Source organism: Vitis riparia, chromosome 2 (assembly GCF_004353265.1).
Source record: "Vitis riparia cultivar Riparia Gloire de Montpellier isolate 1030 chromosome 2, EGFV_Vit.rip_1.0, whole genome shotgun sequence".
Classification (NCBI taxonomy): domain Eukaryota; kingdom Viridiplantae; phylum Streptophyta; class Magnoliopsida; order Vitales; family Vitaceae; genus Vitis; species Vitis riparia.
In genome coordinates this window covers 15,530,957-15,551,878 of record NC_048432.1, presented here as the reverse complement: position 1 = coordinate 15,551,878, position 20,922 = coordinate 15,530,957, and the positions used below count along the sequence as shown (strand labels likewise).

Here is a 20,922-nt window from a genome sequence, read left to right as displayed (position 1 = left end):
AAAATATTCTTATATAAGTAAAATAAAATAAAAAATAATTTTTAAAAATAAATAAAAACTGTTTTCATTAACTCTTAATATATATATATATATATATATATATATATATATATATATATATATATATATATATATGTTTGATCATATTTTTTAAAATTTGTTTTGAAAAAATACCCAACTAAAACTCGAATTTTTTAAAGCCGCATCTTTGAAACAAGATATTTTCAAAGAATAAATATTATTATTTTTTTGTTATATAGACAAATGTACTTGCAAGGATGAAAGAATTTAAAATTCAAATAAACAGGAATAAGAAAAGGTGGAGTTTATAAATGAGGGCAAGCTTAAATTGTTCAATTGTAGGTGAGGTGGAGCCGTGGAGGTTGGGTGTAGACTATAAACCTCATAATTGAGCTCAACTTGGAGATCACAAGAAAACAAGAATTTGATTCGTACAATACCCACATTAAATTTGTATTTATTTATTTATTTTATTATGACAGCTTGTAACAATAATTAAATATTATAGATAAGGTCGAGAAAAAAAGGGGAGAAATCAAAAGTCTAATATTTTTTAATTAAAATAAATGTGAAATGACATGGATTCCATTGACAATTTGGCACCAAGATGATGACCTAATAACAATTTTAGGTACTCAATTTTGTATGTTACAACCCCTAATGATTGAATTACAAAATCCTACGTTTAATATTAAATTTTATTTTAAAAAAAAATCATGAATTTGCATTATGGGCTCCAAAAAGTGAGAGGACAAACCCAAAAGTACACTTAGGAAAGTGAAATAAAGAGAGACCAAAAAAAAAAAAAGTGAAAGGGGATGAAACATAGGACAATTATATCCCAATTACTTCATTGGTTTTTTCTTTAATTTGGTAATTTTGCATTAATTTTATACCATATTGATATGGTATTAATAATTGAGACTTTTGAAAATCCACTGTGGTTGGTGGTATAGAGTGGGAATATGAAAACAAAATCACAACCGTCCGCTCCGTTAGATTAGGAAAAATATTGATACCCAGAGATGATGAAGTATTATAATGCGGGAAGAACAGAATAATTGTTGGATTGGAGGATGGTGAGAATGAATATGAAAAGGTGGTATTCTTATATTTCTTACCCTCATTCTCACCAACATTGTCTTTCTTTCTTATCATGTTAGCATGATGGGTATGAGGTGGGATTATTCAATCATTGGAGATTAATTAAAACTTGGAAATCAGGGAAGAAGCAAGAGAAGAGGTGGGGTGGGGGGGAAGAGTGGAGACTGAGGGGGAGGTGGTGGAGGAGGAGGAGGAGGAAGAGGTGGTGGTGGTGGTGGTGGGTAGTGGGGTCACCATCACAGCTGTAGATTTGTCGTATTCACAGTCCTAAGATTGTGACATGTGTAGAGTGGTCCCCTCCCAAGACAACAGATATAAGAAAGAGAGAAAGGTGGAAGTGGTCCCAATTCACAAATGTTGTGGTCTTGTCCCTTTCTCCATTCCCCAACGTATCCTCCGCTCTTTTTCCTTCTTGTTTTTTTTCCCCTTTCTTTTTCGTTTTCCCTTCTATATCCCTCTCCCCGGTCTCTCCGCCTTCAATATCAAATCAAGACCCAAATCTCAATCCATCTCTGCATCACCCTTCACTTGTTTGAAAATACAAAAATATTATCCAATTCATATAACGTATATATAATCTTATATAATTTTTCCCTATTAGTTTTTTCCACTCTCCGCCTCTATTATGACTCGTCTTATCTGGTGCTCTGTCATTAATTGTATTCTAATTGTAATAAAAGGCAATAATGAAACAACAAATAATTAAAAAAGAAAAAGAAAAAGGGAATAATACATGTGAGGGTAATTGTCCCCTGTCGGTGGTGGATAGTCAGAAGTCCAACGTGTGTTAGAATGTTCAGCTAAGGTTCGATGGAGACCCCACAAGGAAGGTGAATTTGATATTTTGATTGGAGAGTGTAGGGGGGGCTGTAGCCCTTGTTTAACTGTACGACTGAATGACCAAAAGTTCACGAAACACCCAACTGTGGGAGGACATGATGAGTTTAGGAGTCCTCCCCCCCCTTGCTTTTTCATTGTTAGGCCATTTTACCTCGGGATTGAACGCCCAGTCTCTTATAACACAGGCTCACTCAGCGAGATAGAGATAGAGATAGAGAGAGATACGAGTCAAGAGTCTAAAAAGCTAAAAACCGAGCGCCACACATGTGAATTTATTTGGAGTAAATTGCACAACGAGGAGGCCATGGTTTCGGAACCCAAGAACGTAGCTCTGTTCATTACATTTCTGGGTGCACCGCAGTTGGGGGTACATGGGCCATTTACTACGCAAGACAGAATTCAGATGTGTACTCTGTGTGCAGAATTGAGAATCTATCATCCGCCCTGAGCTGTTTGGGAAAGATTAAAATAAAACAAAATTCCCCCAATCAGTAACACCGTCGCCATCACCATCTGGTTCGAAACCAAATAAATGCGACCCCATAACCAATTCCTGCTAATTTTCTTTAAATTTCTCTTTATTTCCCTAGAATCGGTACACCACAATCCTCTATTTAACCTAACTTACAGTGACAACGCACATTTTTTAACACTTGCTACTTCTCAACAAGAATTAAGGCTCAACTGCTTTGGATGCAGACAGAGTTGGAGCCCTATGAAATTAATACATTACTTCGCTTAAAGATGAAGGGGACAACAACCGATCGGATACTCTCTCATTGATACCCTGTTGTCAAATTGTCATGCCATATCAACATCACACATGTAATTACCCAATAAATTTTCAGTTCAATTGTGGGGGCATGGTCATAGATAGAATCATCCCTATTTCCTTTTGATTATCACTTGGGAGGATGGTGTTGTGGATAGGGGCAAGTGGGGAGGGACAACATGGGCTAGGTGGTCCTCCAGTGTACCCTACCAAGGCCTCAAATAAGTAAAACCATATTTCCCACCACCCAACCCTACACAGTAAATGAGCGAGGGGACTTGGTTATATTATCTGCCTATAATTCCCGAAAAGGTACAAAAGCCAATTATATGAGGAAAAAAAAGGAAGAAAAGAAAAAGGGCATCATAGGATTGCAGGGCCTATCCAATGTGGGACTATATATTTTTCTTTATTTACAAACAAGATCAGAAATCACATGAGGTTAACAAAGAAAAAGAAAAAAAACCCAAGGGTTAAATTGTTGTCTAGGGATGCAATGGAGAGGCAAGAGACATTCACACCATTTACAGTACAAATTTCCAACTCCTTGGCATGCGGACGTCACATCACAATACACTTTTCTTTTGAAGATTTTGCATCATGCCTTGCAGATGAGGAGTTTCTGCCACTGGTTCTTGGCGCCTGCAAAATATCATCAATTTAGTTACCAAGCACAACATTCATATTCAGATTGATTGCTGAGGAGAATTGATGAAAATTGCAGCACTTGCACGCATTAATAATATTTGTGGAAATTTGGCTACACCGTGAAACATGCACAAGCAAGAGACTTTGTTGATGTAATTTGACTTTATTGCTCCGTGCTTGAAAGGACAATTTCCAATTTACTATGACAAAGAGATGCCGCAATAACCCAACCCAACCCAACAAACCCCCACTTATTTTGAAACAGCTACATGGATGACCTTTCTGGCACTTAAAACAACTCAGACACCTACACTCCAGTCTTGAGGATCTATTTCTTTATAAATTTTTCAGACAAAAATCAATCATATATAAATTTATAACTTAGTTTATTTGAAGCAGAAGCAATTCTTTTTTTGGTGTGGGGTAACCATCAATCATATATAAATTCATAACCATAAATCTCAACTGAGGATCAGAAAAGAAACACTAAATGTCGAATAAGCGGACAAGTGTCCCAAGTCATTTAGACCTTGGGTTTTTATGCAAAATATGTTTTAGAAGGTCAATTTCATATTAATACTCTAAATCCTAACCTATTTGACATTCATATGTGCATTGGTTTCAACTCTCAGTAAAATCAAATTACAGTCCGCTAATACCAATTATCCAAATTGCCTATCCTGAGACATGAAACATCTCATTTCTATAGTTAAATTTAGAAATCAAGAAAATTGATCATTACCATACCTATTTCTCTATAACACAGAAGCAAAAACAAATAATGAATGACAACTCAAGTAAAATTGAGAAAGGATGCAAATACGAAAATTTCATATTACAACAAGAATCCAACAATGCAGATGCAGCAGAATATTATGTGAAACAAATGAAATGATATCATTTTTCATGAGGTGTCCAAAAATAAAATTAGCTTTTTCTGCATACTTTATTATTTCATCTACATGTATAAATATATATATATATATATATTTTGTAGTGGGGGGGAGGAGCAGGAGGGGAGAGAGAGAGAACTCTGATACAATAATGACCATCCTAGTGCATTCCCAACCCAATGGCCTAAATAACTCTGCCCCATCAAGCCAAGTGCTTCACTTTGGTGTTCCAAAACAGTGCTTGTTCTAGCTTATCCATGGCTAAGTCCTATTTATTATTATAAGAGTATTAGTGTTTGAATACACTTTTCATATCAAAGAGAGAGGATATGCAACAATATCATTTTGTCAATTAAAGACAACAATTTATTAGAACATAGAAGAAAGGGGGTTCAGTGGGTTGCAACTTGGATAGGTTAAGTGGGCCCAAAAGCTAACTCAAGGCCAATCCAACCTCAGCTTAAGTCAGATTTTCAACCTGAAGTCGGTTCGTTTGGATTTGGGGCAGGTTCTTTAGGTTGCTTGGATTGGAGAAATAATTCATTCTTTGTTTAGATTTACATTATTGATTACTCCATTAATTGCATAATCCGTTAAGTAATACCCAAAGAACCAATTTTTTTACAAAATCATGCTTTTTTATAAAACATAAATTAAAGTAAGCCACAGAACAACATAAAAACTTGCAACAAATATACAGTTCATATCATCACAATTTCAAAGAAACTGGTAGAAAAAAGAAACAAGGTTTCCTATTATATCTGTAACTGGAAAGGTCTGCATAGAGCTGAAAGGTATGGTTCTCAATTCTTTACTTAAGTGGTCAAGCTGGTATGTTAGCTTTCATTTGTTGCCCTTCTTGGACATTGTAGACAGTACGGGGTTTGGTTAGATTAGCACTGTTATAGGTTTTTTTAGATCAGCAATATTATAGGTTTTACTATTATTATGTTTATTATTATCATTACTATTAATAATAATAACAACAATAATAATCATTACTTGTGAGATTGGTTCATGCCTTGCTTCATATTTTAGTTTATCAGCTTTGTTTTTTTAGATCAAGTATTTAATGAGATATAAATAAAGATGATATCAACCTATCTCTAGTAAAAGTGTTAATTATCATACCTAAATCATCACGACTTCATTTTTTTTTATTTGCATTCACAAAGAAACATTGATGTATGGCACCTAAAATATAGTCATATAGCATAAAAAATGTATAAATGATTATTATGCATATGGTAAATTGGGTTGAGGTCTGGCTGGCAAAGCCTCAACCTAGTCAACCCAACCTTAGATCAGGTTGAGATTTCTCAATCTGAGAATGCTCATGCTGCAGCCCTTATAAACCAACTAGCTCGAGCTCAGGTAAGAGCAGTACTTATAGTGGTGTTCAGGATTTTCTCTTTATGAAGAGTCTCACCAAGGTACAGGCAGTCTCTTCAGTAAACAGGTTGGAAGCAGTAGGTATATAGGCAGAGTCTAGGGAGTATTCTTGATAAGCAATGAACCAAAGTAATCAAAGTCGTCAGAACCAAAGAAAAAGGTAACATTCTCCACGTATCAGCTGAGAAAAAGGGTAACCACTACAAACAAGATCAACCAAATTCTATTTCAACCAGACTGGATGAGTTGTCTTATTAGTGTCTTAAGGCCTAGAACAAATGCTAGAAATTATGTTTGTTTTCTTTACCTCCTTCAATGCTGTACAATAAAAAGAAATTATGGTGCCTACAATGAGAAATCTGTTTCATAATGGACCCCGATTAAGCAGAAAGCATTAATCAAAATAACATTTATAATGATCTAAATGAACATGTTAAATCTAACATTTCCTATAAATTAACAAATTTCAAATATTATATTTGAGACATTAGCTCAAATGAACAGGTTCATTCAGGTTGGCCTGATAAACCAATGTTACCCAAACAACTAGCAGAGAGCACTTGACAAATAGTCTTGAGTAAAAAAACTCGGACACCAAAAATCCAGGCATAGCACTAAATTAAGTCAAGTGAGAAAAGTGGAAATTATTCAAAGGTCTCAAGAGTGAGAGAATGTGTCTCTGTGCATGTCTACAGGGGGAGGGAAGCATTGGTAGTTAAGCAAAAATTTTAGTGTCTACCTGAGGACCAGTGATCAGCCTTGAATTTCCACTACTAGATGGTTGCTGCGTATTCGTATTCTGACGTTGTGGCTGTTGCTCAAACTCCTGCTGTTGCAGAGCTATTGCCAGTTGCAGATCAGAACTGCCATGATGATATACAGTACAAATATGAATTACAGCTCAACAGGCAAATTTCCAAGCAAGAAATAGAATCTCTCTCTCTAAAAGAAAATTGGATAATATGATACATGACAACTTTTCTTAAGGGAAGTTCCATAAAGCACAAGAAATTGAATTGCAATATATTAGGAGAACTTGTGATCTAGGAACTTCAGACATATTCCCCCCCATCAAACTTCCAAATATGCTAAAACCAAGATTAAAAACTTTGTTGTGAGTACAAATTCATTTCCACAGAAGAAAGAAATACAAACAGTGCAAAGAGATTGATGAAAGCATAAAGTAAAGCAACTCATGTGGTCTAGAAGTTAAAAGTACCACAAGAATGCAATCAAACCATTCAAATAAAGTGTAGTTATCACTAAAGGTCTTCTATTCAAACTAAAGATGGGAGAGATCAATATATGCACAGGGTTAGAATAATTACTTCAAATCCAAGCCCCCTTGTGCCGAATTATCAATGCTAGCCAAATAGTCCTGAGGCATAAGAATGTTAATTAGTTTTGTGGTAGCCATTAATGACAGATTCTAATATTGCAGATAAAAAAGAAATACATACTGCAGTACTGGCCATAGCATTTTGTTCATCCCAAGTGCCACTGCTGTGACTTTCCACCTTGAACTCCTTAAAGTTACTGGTCATAAACACAGTGTCCCCATTAACCTGAAAAGCATGGAGAATCAAAATTGGAATATCAAATCCTAAATGTGGCACCCCTAGATAAAATAACATATCAATCTAGTTGAATTAGGAAATTAAATAAAATGTCCATTAGCATGGTTAGGGGTCTGTATAAAATTTTGACAGAAGTGTTGCATAACAAATTGAAGAAAGTAGCGCTGGAGGCTTAGAATGCCTTTAAGGAAGGCAGAAAAATTCGGGGTGCAGCTTTGATGGCCAATGAAGCAATAGCTTCCAAATTGATGAGTCCAAGAAGATGGATGTTTTGTAAGTTGACTTTGAAAAAGCCCATGATTATGCAAACTGAAATGTCCTTTCCAATATTGGAGCAATGAGTTGTTTTTTGAATATTCCCAAGTGGTACTACTTTACTGATGTATAGGTCTACTTAAAGTTTGCTTAACAGTGTTTTTAAAAAGCACTTTTAGCCTAAAAAGTGTTTTTGAAGAAAATCATGCATTTGGAAAAAATTAGAACACACTTTTAAAAAGTTGAAAAACACTTGTATTGCTTCTTAGAGAAACACTTGATAGGTGATTCTTCCAAAAACACTTTTAGAGAAAACACTTACAAGAGAAACATTGTCAAACACACTCTCAGTAGTTTAAAGGCTTATATATATATATATTTTAATCAAAAACCAAAGATGCATTAATTGTTAATAAAAGGTATAAGGGAAGGATGAGAAATCATCCCCACAATCATAAAACCCTTAACAAAAAGCTCTAAACTCCTCCACTATACAAGGATACCCATAGAACATGGTTTTAGTCCCATATAAGAAAACCAAAATTTACATCTCCTCAAACCAGGACAAGGCTCCCCTCATGCTTTAAACATACGTTTTGATGATTAAGGGAGGATTCCTCATCCTTCTTTTGTATATATTTAATACATTTTTTGTTTCTGATAAAATTTTGAAAATAAAATCTTTTGTGAGATACTGTTTGATTAGTATTTCAATACTATGTGGAAGCAACAAAGGAAAAAAGGTGAAAAGATCAATGTTTCAAACAACAAAAATGCTTTAGGGGGGGTCCAATGCCCCCTAACACCATCACCACCTCAGCATGTCAGCAACATAAATGAATATGCTTTCTTCATAATACTGTTTTTTCACCAAAAAAAATATGCAAGAAAAAAAAATTATTTGATTGCTTCCTTTTCTTTTCAAAATGTACTTTCAGAAAGCCCACCAAGAGATGACAATTTAGCTATTTCTTAACTAAAAAATTTGAGCATTTTCTATGAATCAATTAGCGAAATGCAGATTGTTAAAAGAGAAACTGAAGTTCTCTTTCAACTAGGACTGGATTAGTGACCCAAACCAAAGATTCAAGAAACTAATGATTCACATGCCACCAGCTAAAAAATATTAATGAGTGAATGATCTTACCTCATTTAGTTTTTCCCATACCAAATCAGGCTGATTTATGTAACCTTGGTCTGTAGCCAAAAGATACAGGTCACCATCAAGCTGCAGATTAGATGAGATTGAGTAATTATCCTTCAAAAGATATTCAAAAGTATAGGATCTAAAATCTTGGAGTTGTTTTATTTAATTTTTCAACTGCTGCTGGAGTAGTTGGCAGCTGATCAGCCACAGATTAGACCATAGGAAAAGAAAAAAAAATTCTAGCCTGGACTTGACCTTAAACATGGTGCTGAAGTGATTATTACGGAAAAAAACACAAAGCTCGCGTTCTTTCAAGTTATCTCGTAAGCAAAAGAGGCTGCAAAAAAAATTTATAAATATATGAAGAACAATAACATAAGAATCTCCTATACCCAGCATAGAAGAACACATAGATGATAGAATCAGAACTGCTAAAGCAAGAAATCAACACACCCATAAACGGTCAATTGATTAGCATTGTTCTTCAAAAAGTTCCTGACCAGTTCCCCTGTAGTGAATAAAATGAAGGTTCATAGTTTTAATAAACTTTAGGAACATCTACATCAATTTATTCAATAAGGAACACCACTTACCTTGTTGTGGAGTGAGTTCATCCTTGAAACCTATATTACAAGAATCCACAGTGTCTTTGTCGGCTTGTTCCGCTAGAACCACCTCACCTTCATACATGGGCTCTCGGTCTTCATAAATTGTTGTATTTGAATCCAATATGCACTCCTCTCCTTCATATATGGGTTCACCATCATCAACACTCGGCATAAAACCTGCTGACACAACCACATTCGGTCTTCTACCACAAGACAAATCTGTGTTAGTAGTAGATAAACCAGAAGCTTCTGTTGTGCCACAAGCACTTTGATTATCAGTTTGCACATGAACATTGGCTGTAGAAGTGAACTGTTTCTGAATTTTTTCATCCCCTCCTAAAATATCCACACTGCTCTCATCTGCAGATATAGGATCTCTCCTGGTAGAAGGGGAAGGTACATTTTCATTCTGGACCAAGTTTTCACCATTAGTCTTATCAACCACATCATCACTTGGAAAATGCATTCTAGATTCTTCAGAAGTTGGCTGATTGATGTGACTTCCCCCATCAGTATTTGACAATGAACAAACCCCTTCTGCAGGAGTGGTTTGGGAAGATGGCAGATTATTCTTATCCCTGCTTAAGGCATTGTAGTCATCTGATATGGCTGCTTCTTGTTGATGAAAATTTTGGTCTGTACCACCAGTGTGCACCTCTAGTGTCTCCACAAGTGGTACAGGCATACACTTATTGGGGTATGAACTTGCACCTGAACTGACAGATATCTCTCCATTAGTATTAACTACAACAGAATCTGAATGGATAGAAATCCCTCCAATAGCATTAACTATAAGAGAATCATCCACTGTAGTTGACAATTCAGCCTCAGACAGTTTCAAGATTCTCGACAGCTCCGCTTCTTCTTCAAGGTCTCCTTTTCTTACTGTCTGGTTATCAGAGATAGAATGTGGAGAATCCTCAAAAGATCTAGCTCTTGAAAGGGATGGAGAAGGAACTCCTAGAGTGGCAGTTGTAGCAGCAGCAAAATCGATACAGTCTTCTTCAGGAGTACTCTTAGGCTCACCCTCCATATTTCTTGAATCCAGGGCAACAAGCTCCCCCATGAGAGCATTATAGGACTTTGACCCAATTGCATTAGCAGTTTCAGAATCCTGGTACACATGCACAAGAAGAATCAATCATCAATCCAAATGTCATATAGAAACACTAGTATATGCTTGAAACCTAATCAAGATATGTTGCATCAACCACATTCTAAGCAACAAAGTGGCCCCAGGCAAGAAAATAGTCATTCTGCTGGTAGCATCTGATCTTCTTCTTCTTCTTCTTTTTAATAACCGAGGAACTTTTCATGGCTGAGCCCTTCGGACTCTCCATGGGGGCCCAAACCTTGGGGTGCTGACCTTGCCAACCATAACCAAAACTAGTGATCCATGGCATTCGGCCAGTTTCCTTTTTTTATAGGTAAATGAAAAGGGTATTAAAGCGCCAAAAAGGGGCGCACCAAAGTACACAGTGTATAAATCTAAGGCATTCAACCAATGGTAGGTATCAAACCTAGGACTATGCGCCTCTACCACACATCTCAGCATTTGCCCTAACCAATTGGACACCCTGATACGCAGCATCTGATATTATTTTTTTTCCAACATCCAACTAGCATGCTTCAAAAAATTAGACATCTAAGATTTTAAAGAAAAAGAATTATCATGATTGCAAGGTGTACATGTAGATAAAACTGAAGCAAGTATAATTTATTTTGATAGGTATGTAAAGATTGTATTATCAACAAAAGAAAAAGTGTGAAGGCATACACAATACAAAGAAAAAGCCAAAAGGCAGAAAAAAAAAAAAAACAGTGCAAAGGCACAAAAACCAGCAACCATGCCTTACATCAAGCCTAGCCTAACCAAACCACAAAGTCTAACAAGGACAAGAAACAATCCTCAATAGCCACTCTGACCTAATCTCAGAAGAGATACAAGAAGGAATGTTTAATTGCCTAGTCCATAATTTCACAATTTTCAAATGCTCTCTTATTTCTCTACCTCCAAATGGTCCAAAACACACACAACGAAGTACCCTTCTAAGTCTTTTTCCTCTTCTTTCTTGTTTCTCTCACTCCAAATGGCCTAAACAACTAGGGCAAGAATCTAAACCATACTTCTCAAGCAAAGAAGCTAATTCTTGATGGCACCTAGGAATTTTATACTGCACCATAAGGAAACAGCTCTGCCCTCCTATTTGATAAGGAGAAATAGGAGGACCTAACTAAAAAGTTGCCAGTCTTCATAAACAACTACACCAAGCTATCTTTAGTATTCATACTAATGGAATGCTCATGCATCCTCCTAAAAAGAACGTCTACCTCCTACAATTCCCAATCATGCAATTGTCTTATAAACCTAGGGCTCCAACTACCACTGTGTCATACACCAGCTATCCAATCATTTTTTAAAGAGGCTATAGATTAGAGCTTTGGGAAAGTCTCCCTTAAAGAAGTGTCCCCATACCACCTATCTTTCCAAAACTCCAACCTGTTCTTGAAACCCACCTTAAAACTTGTTCTACCCTTGAAAGCCTCCAACCACCCTTGATCCTCCTCCACACACCCTCTCTCACCTCTTCTTCTTTTTTTTGGATAAATAACCCTCTCTCACCTCTTTAGAACACCAACTCCCTTCTTCTTGCCTATACTTCCCTACAATTACTTGTTCCCAAAAGAGCCTCATTAAAGATGGATAAATTTCTTATGCCTAACCCTTTTTTTTGCTTGTCCATGTAAGCTATAGAGCAATTCACCAGATGTTGTTTAAGTTCCAAAGGTCCCCCTCCCTAAAGAAAATATCTTTGAATCTTTTCCAATTTAATAACTACCCTCTATGGGATAAGACAAAAAGAGACATTAAGTAAATCAACAAGTTGGACAAAGTGCTTTTTATCATAATTTGCCTTCTTCCTTTTGACAAGTACAGTCTATTCCACAACCTTCTCTGGAATTTTCCCTCCACCCCATCCCAAATCCTAGAGGACCTAAAATTGTCTCCCAAAGGAAGGGCTAAATAGGTGGTTGGGAGAATGGCCACTATGCACCCTAAAACCCTATATAATGCTCATCTTCTTTGAATAGAGTGTAAAACTACAACATACACTAAAAATGAAGTAATAATAAGGCATGAGCAAAATGCCCATCTAGAGAGCAATGGAGTGTAGGCACTTAAATGGCACCATCTTACCCAAAAAACTGAATCTTGAAAAAATCATCACAGAGAGAATTTAGGGCAAAAGTTGTTAGAAGTTTGATGTAGGTATGTACAATCCTCAGTATGAACTAAATTGATCATGGGGACACTAAAGCAAAAGAAACCCTAATATTCCCAGCTCCATATGAGCCAATGAAACTTTTCGTAAATTATTGAACTTCTATCAGAATCATGGTTTTGTACTCTTTAGTGTAGCTTGTTCTCCTTTTTAGGTAAGATGCTTCATTTCGACTTTGTTTGGTTCAAATCCGTGCGTGTGTGTCTGTGCGTGTATGTCCTTGAAGCCTGACTCAAGCAGTAAAGGATTGGGAGGGTTTGTGGGAGGCTCCAAGTTCAAACCTAACAGTTCATATAGAATGCCTAGTACAAAAGATTCATGTAATAATAACCATCATTTTTCTATTGTTGTGCTCATATCATCACTCAATTTGAAACACAAAATAATAATAAAGAAAAGAAATTTATAATAGATGTTTAACACTCATGTTTAAATGCTTTGATAACAAACATTAGTACTAAAAGTTTTAAACTATATGAACTGAAAATTCATTCACATGCATCATGCAGTGCATGATAAAAACAAGACAATTTATTCTCAACTTAATTAGACAAAGATGACTGATCGCTCGGATTTTGTCGTTTATTTGATCAAAACAAAATTTATAACCTAATTCACAATTCTATAGCAATTTGTACCCGATCAAAAAATGGTTTTAGTACAAACTACTGTAGTATAGTGGTATTTAGGTATCGTCCACAAGGATGGATTATTCTCGGTAATTAAGGCTTGAATGAGATGATAAGAAATGATTATGATCAAGTGAAATTGACTTGAAATTGCATGATAAAATTCCAAAATAACAATGTATTTAAATTGAGAGGAAAATGAAGTGTAAAAGAGAAGAAAATTAATAAGATGTGAGATTCTCGGAGTTAGGACTTTCTAGAAAGCAATTTCCATGGTGAATAGATGTTGAGATCTAATTTTTATCAAGTTAGATTGAAAACCTAAATTTTCATCTAAACCGATTTTTGATTTAGCTTTAGGTCTAGATCTAATTTCTCTTCAAATTAGATAATCTAATCCAAGAGATCAATTCAAATCATATAGTCAATTCATCTTAAATTATCTTCCAATGATTCACACAATGCAACTATTCAATCTCATCAAATCTAGCATTAAGAATTTGGTGAATCTACTTAGTTTGCATTGTAGTAATCATCCAAGATAATTTAAAGAGAAAAATCCCCAAATTTCAATTAATCAATCAATTGGATCAAATTACCTTTGCAAATCAAGCTCAATTCTCTAATTCACCATAGATCTTGCCTTTAAATCTTCCTTCCTCCGAGAAAAACGAGATTTAGCCACTCATGCTTGGAGATTTGATCTCACAAGACATGTTTGGCTACCGAGAAAATGAGAGAAAATGAAGGAAAGTAGAGAATTATATAGAGAAAAGAAATCTAAAAAGTTCTACAATTAGAAAATGTATCAAAAGTCCTTAAATGAGTCAATCATGTTTCTATTTATAGGCCAAGGTCAAGTGGACACTTGGCATCATCTAAGAGGCCTTCCGGAGGCTTCTTCATCAAGGAATCTGGAGAAAATGCATTTTCGCACGAGCCCCTAGCAATTTCGCATGATGGTGCGAAGTGGAAAGTCCATTAGCTGCATTTTCGTTTTGCTGGAGCGTTTCGCATGACTGTGCGAAAATTTCGCATGGTCATGCGAAAATTTCGCATGGTCATGCGAAATCACTTTTCACATTTCCCTTATATGCTGCAGCCAAGCCTGTTCTGTTTCATTTCGCATGACTATGCAAAATTGAAAAACATGCTTTTCCGACTCCTCCTTGCAATTTCTCCCATTTCTTCATTTTTAATCCATCTCCACCACCTTCAATTAAGCTCCAAATCCCAATCCAAACCGATTGCATTGCTTCTTTCATTATGCATTTGGATCATCATCAACTTTATTTGTTTTTTTCAATTTGATTCATCTCTTTTGTTACCAATTTATCAAAAACATACTTTGCAATGACTCCAAAACTTCATAAAACTTGTTAGTAACTCTTGCAAGGGCAACAACATGCTAATTGAGTATTTTAGGTATAATTACTACTCAAAAGACGTGAAACTCATGAGAATTATTATCTAAAATATGCTCTTTTTGAGTAGTAATCAATGACCAAATCCCATCTACCCCTTCAGTTGACCAATGTGTGACACCAACAAACCATAGCCAAGAAACCTATTTTCTCCTCCATCTACTTTTGTAATTTCTTTCCTATAAATCAAGGTCAAGGCCTCATCTTTCAAATTGTAGCACCTACTTGTTCATCACCTTTACCATTTTCTCCTGCTTTGATCTCTCAACCCCAAGGCCCATCACCAATTGGTGATTCATGCATTGGAACTTCTAATTGTACAAGTACAACTCAGGCTATCCTCTTCCACCCACCACCCTCCACTCCAACCCCACCCACTACCCTACAATCTTGGATCCACTCTTAACATCCTCAACATGCAACTATGGCATCGTTATGTTCTGCATGAGTTCTTAGTCTTACCTGCTGAGTTGATAGATTGGACATCTCTTTCATTTCCAGCCAACATTAGCAACAGAGAAGTCCTTGGTGGGTTTCTGGCAGAACACCCCTATCCAGATGGTTGTCAAGACCACGTGATGGAGGATTACAGCAGTGCTTTTAATTGTTTTGTGTATAATTTTGTTTAAATGTAAATGGAGAGAAATATTGGAGAAAATGTAGGTAATTTTAGCTTGCATCTTGGATGTTCTATTTTATTCGGAATTCAAGCTTACAAGTAGAGGATGCTATACGCATAAAACCACCTCTCTTTTTCTTTCCATATATTTTTTCATTTTTCAATTCACTATTTCAAAAGGCGGTTACCACAGCAAACCATATTCCATCCAATCACTGCCTTACTCTTTTGGTGTTTTGGCAATTTTATGATGAGTTTTTTATTAAATTCTCAGGATTGTGATCTCTTCTTTCTCAACATATATTAAGTTTCATTGTAAGAATTCTGCTGAAGTTCTTTCTTCGGGGGTTGCTTGGCAATTACAGATAAAGAATGTCATAATATTTGTTTGCTAAAAATTAGGATCTATAGAAATTCTGTTGATAGATTTAGTTATATATTACAGAAAGGCCACCATTTGCTGATCACAAAGTGGGTGGTTGCCCATAATATTTTATAAGTGACAATGTCTTTGTCATCATAGTGTCCCTTCCAGCACCTACGCCTGGTACAAAAGCCCTTATGGGGGTTTCCAGAAAAGCCACTAAATATTACATAGTATCAAGTGATACAAACTCGTATTAAGCTTTTCACAAAGTTATTTGTTAAGAATGTAACTTTTAGCTTTAGTCCTCCTTGCCTACCTCCCAAGCATCACACAGGCTTCATATTAATATGTTGAATATATAGGGAGATAAACTTGTAATAGGTGATAGACACGATAAATGGATATCCTTCCAATATGTTCAAACCAATCAAGTACGAGAAATGAAATAATGGTAAAAGACAATCTTTAAAGGACACTGAATTAGGAAAAGAAAAAAGAAACTCTAATGTTTCAAAATAAGAAAACTTCTTTAAAAGAACGAGATAATAAGCTCCTGAGAGCACACCTGGGGATCAACTATCCAACCATGATACAGTGGAATGTCCAGAAGGTCAAAGATTGCACATTCTCGAGTGAACTCGAAGTCATCAATTCTGCAAGCCCCATTTATCTTTTTGGTCAAGATGATCATGATGATAGCAAAATAATAATTATAAACAATTGAAAAAAAAAAAGAAAAAGCAGAAGTTTCAACCTTCTAAATTTTATATTCACATCAATTCCAGTTGCAAGACATGGGAGCAGATCAATTGCATCTGAAATGTTCTGCTGTTGATTTTCAACATACCCTGCATCTTTATTCTGCATCCAAATAAAAAGAGGATTTCAACTAACATATACAATGAGCGACAAATTTAGATGACAAAACAAAGCAAATCTTACATTGATATTACTGTTTGAATCGATTAACCGTTCCGCCACCAGAGAAAGCAATTTCTGTTGTGAGACTTCAGCAATGTCTGGACTCAAGTTCAAGTTGTTTTTTAACAGAAGAACATTACCTATTGCAAACTCAATCATTCATCAGCAAAACAGCATTGATTCTAATTCCCAGAAAACAATAAGAGGACACATAATAGGTTAAATCTTTAGACAGTGTTGACAAGGTGAAAGTTTATGCAGAATGTGTATATATACATACATGTTGTGGAGTGAGCATTTCTAGATGCACAGCATGTGATTCCAATAAGAACAGAAAAACAAGAAGTTTATAAAGATTTCCTACCTTTTTGTTTCTGAGAAAAACTAGGTATAAAGATTAAACAAAATATTTTTTTTTTTTATTCTTATGTTCTCTGCTGTTTTGTTTTCCTAAAATTGAAAATCCAACCAAGGCAAATACTGGCATTAGACTAAGCTGAATGGAGGTTCTAGTTATCCAGGTTCCCAAATAATCAAGTACCTAAAAATCAAAATTATAATTTCTTGCATTTCCTCGCATTCTTGAAATGATTCATAACGAGTAAGCACGGATAGACAATACAGAGGAAAAGTAAAAGTTTCAGAAACCCTAGAAATGAAATAAAATTTTCCTTGTCCGTTAGGCAAGTGAGAAAATAGACGAAAAAGAAGCCAAAACAAAAACCTCGTACACCTATCTTCTCCTCGTCTTCTAATTTCCAAAGAAGTTGGAAAACTCAACTCAACTAGGCCAAGAAACCTTATCGGGCACAGGCGTGCACAGATTCTCATCTCCCAAACAACTCGCAATCAAAAGCGCACACAGGCCGTATCTCCCTCACTTCCCCGCATTTCCTCATTAACCATCCCCAAAATTGAGAAAGCAAGCAATGAAAAAACAAGAATTGCACAAACAGAAATAGAAATCAGAAACCCTAGAAATGCAAGACAGAGGAGGGCGATTACAGATAGCGAGAAGAGGGCAAGGGCCATTTTCGTTCTGAAGAATGATGGGCGTGGTGCGCCCGAGAAACTGGACCACCTTGGTCTTATGCAGGCATTCATCGGCTGGTTCCTCTCTTGTCTGCGGCTGCTGTTGCTCTTCGGATGCCATTGATGAGGACTGGAAAGATAGAGATTTGTAGAGAGAGAAGGTCCAGAGTTCGGAGATGATGAGAAATTTTCCACCCTTTCTCTTTTTTCCCTTTTTTTTTTCTCTTTTATGACGAAACGACCCGATTTATATAAAGCACACCGACGGCACCACCGAAGCCCCCTCCCTCTCCCCTTCATTTTTTAAAAATAAAAAAATAAATATTTTTGAAATGTTTTTTACTTAATTTAATTTCGGAATTTTAATTTTCATGCTTAAAAAACATACAATCACTTTAATATTGTTTTTTAGGACCAGGTTATCTACAATTTAGCAAGGGTACAAAATTTTCTATTCTTGGTAATAAATTGAATTTCTAGCAATTTTTTGTGGCTTTCAAATATTATGTCTGAAATATTTGATAAAAGATGCAACCCCTATCTCGTATTTGGATAATGATAAATAAATTTTATTTTAATTTTTTAAAAAATTGAAATAAAGCAACACGATGTATATAGTTTTGATTATAAAAGCTCCCCACCTGTTTCAAAACGTTTTTCAAAAACAATTTTAGCACGTTTCAAAACATTTTCTAAAACAATTTTTAAAAAGTTGTGAGATCAGTGTTGAAGAATGTTTTTCAAAAACAAAATTGAAAATTATACTTAAATACTCAAATCTGAAAAACTATTTTCTTGTTTATTCTCTACAAATGAATCATATATTTTAGTCTAAAAAGGTTTAAGCGAAGGTAAATTAGTTTTTTATAAGATTGTATTGAATTAATTTTTTAAAAATTACAATATCTTAATCAATTTTTTAAAAGTTAAAATTTTATTTTCTAAAAAGATTTTTTTTTTTTTTTTTGCTCTAATACCTATATATGTCATTCCTAAATGTATTTGAGACAATTGTGTTTTGAACCTAGTTTGACCTAAAAATTAAGTTTTGATTTATATAAGTTCACCATTTAAGCCTAAAACCTTGAGCAATTGTGAAAATTAAAAATAATGATATAAATTTTTTATCTTTTAAAAAACAATGAAAAAAAAAAGTATAAAAACATTTATTTAAATTTTATTTCTTTTGTAAACCTCAATAAAATTTAATTTAATTTAGTGATTTGGAAAAAAATACATCATTTTCCAAAATAAAAATAAAAATAAAAATAAATTATTAGTATTATTTAAAAATCAAACATCTTTGAAAATTGTGTATATAAAAATAACTAAAAATATGTCAAATTTATTTTTTAAAATGATATATTATTAGAATATATTTAAAAAAGATTAGTCTTTTAAAAATAATAAATTTTCAGAATGATTATTAAAAAAAATTAAGATAAAAAAATTTATCAAAATGATAGAAAATACTTAAAATAGTTTTGAAGGGTGTATTGGTCTCTTCACATTTTATATAATTTTCATCAATTATGTAATTTTTATGAGTCAAATATTAATTTTTGGACTCACCTAGATCTAAAACACAATTCTCCCAATGTATTTTGACATGACATAATTTATATATTTTCAAAATAGAAAATACAAAATTTCATAAATTTTCTCGAAGCCGGTCCATTTATCATTAAGAACTCGATTAAAGACGCTTGATTACAATCTTTGAAAAAAAAAGTAATTATTACGTTTTTTAAAATTCAATATTTCTTGATATTACTCTCTCTCTCTCTAATAAACTTTAATCTAATAATATTAATTAATCCATCCATTCAGGTGACATTAAGTTGTTTAGGTGAATCATCTATGGAGCATTGCGCAGTTGGGTAAGTGCTAATTTTGTTGCATTTTTTATAGGCCACTAAATTACAAAGACTTCTCACTTTTTTTTCCTTTTATATTATACTTTTTTTTTTCTATCTATTTAATTTTTTAATTATGCCACCATTTTAATTGAACCGACCATATCAACAACGTTCGATCAACTTTTAGACATTGACTTATGATCCGTATCAGGGGCACAATATTTCAACCATTTTCGCGCCTCAATGTCCTCTCAGTTTAAACGAATATGATTGACGATGAAGTTATCATTGCTCTCAACAGTCTTGGTGGGTGTGTGAGTTGGCAAGCTTCAGGAGTGGGTAGAAGTAGAACCGTAGAAGATGCCAAAGATGATATTATTTAATGCCCAACAAAAAATTTTGTTTCATTTATTAAGACTAAAAAAAAAAAATTCTTATTTTTCTTTTTAAACTACTATGAAATGTGGGATTTGTAGATTAAATTTTAATTTACTATTTTTTATTCATTTTTCTTAATTTGTATACTTGTATTTTAAGAGTTAAGAGAGTTGTGTGTATATATATATAAAACCATTTCATGTTTTCAAAAATTTCAAAATTTGAAATACTAAATTTTTTTAGGAGTTGTTATTCGCAATAGTTATTTTTTTAAACTTAACACTTTTTTGTTAATTTTTTTTTCACATATACAATTTTTAATAAATAATTATCTCTAATCTACTCTTAACATATTAAACCTAAATTATAGTTGATTAAGACTGCGAATCACATGCGAAATACAATAAATTACGAAATTCAATCATCTGATGACAATTTTTAGGTAAAATTTATACCTTTTTTTTTATTATTCAAAAAAAAAACCATCCACCTGGTTGGGGCTCTAGCGACGTGGGTGGGGCTCCAGCGTCTTGGGAGGTGGCGATGACAACGGTTAGGATTTGGAGCAAGAATGGAAGTCAACAACCACGGGCGGCAGTGGTTAGGCTAAATTTTTTACTTATAATAATTATAAAAATCACATTTTCTTATTGTTTATAATAGTTACTAAATTACTTTTTGTTTATAATACTTATAAAATTCTTCATGACATAAATTTTTGCTTATAATAAATATAAAATTCTAATTATTTTATTTGTTTATAATATTTACTAAATTACTATTTTTTGTAAGAAAACATTATAATAGCCACATAAATTATTAATTTTAACAAGATCCGTTTTTGCCAATTTTACTAATTTCAATGTTTAATTATTTTTTTTTTGCAAATTTTAACTAATGCAATATTTTTGTTTGGGTTACAAAAAAAATCATATTGAACACAATAAAAAAATACATTTTTTAAAAAACCATTCCAATTAAATAATGTTTATTTTTAAATTTTAATAATAATTTTTATTTAAAAAAATTGAGTTATGAATTTCACGTTAAAACATTGAATATAATAAAATCATTTTATAATTTATTATTTAAAGAAATTATTTTGTTTTAAAATATAAGAAGAATATGAAAAAAAAATTGAGTGTGAAAAAA

At 33.9% G+C, this 20,922-nt stretch overlaps 1 protein-coding gene across 3 annotated transcripts; it reads right to left on the bottom strand.

Moving 5' to 3' along the window:
- Positions 1–3,081: 3,081 nt before the first annotated feature.
- On the bottom strand, positions 3,082–17,744 carry LOC117932899. 3 transcript variants are annotated; one of them, XM_034854209.1, is made up of 12 exons: positions 17,507–17,744; positions 16,523–16,641; positions 16,335–16,441; positions 16,146–16,233; positions 9,243–10,371; positions 9,103–9,157; positions 8,905–8,986; positions 8,650–8,730; positions 7,131–7,235; positions 6,999–7,048; positions 6,410–6,533; positions 3,082–3,379 (listed from the first exon to the last, which is right to left on the bottom strand). In XM_034854209.1, exons 1-12 carry the CDS (start codon positions 17,652–17,654, stop codon positions 3,299–3,301), a joined length of 2,169 nt encoding a protein of 722 aa, XP_034710100.1. In that variant the 5' UTR covers positions 17,655–17,744; the 3' UTR covers positions 3,082–3,298. The 3 variants fall into 3 exon arrangements, with proteins under 3 accessions (XP_034710100.1, XP_034710109.1, XP_034710118.1); XM_034854218.1 differs by having other exon boundaries at positions 16,523–16,599; XM_034854227.1 differs by having other exon boundaries at positions 16,523–16,683; positions 17,507–17,595.
- Positions 17,745–20,922: the final 3,178 nt, after the last annotated feature.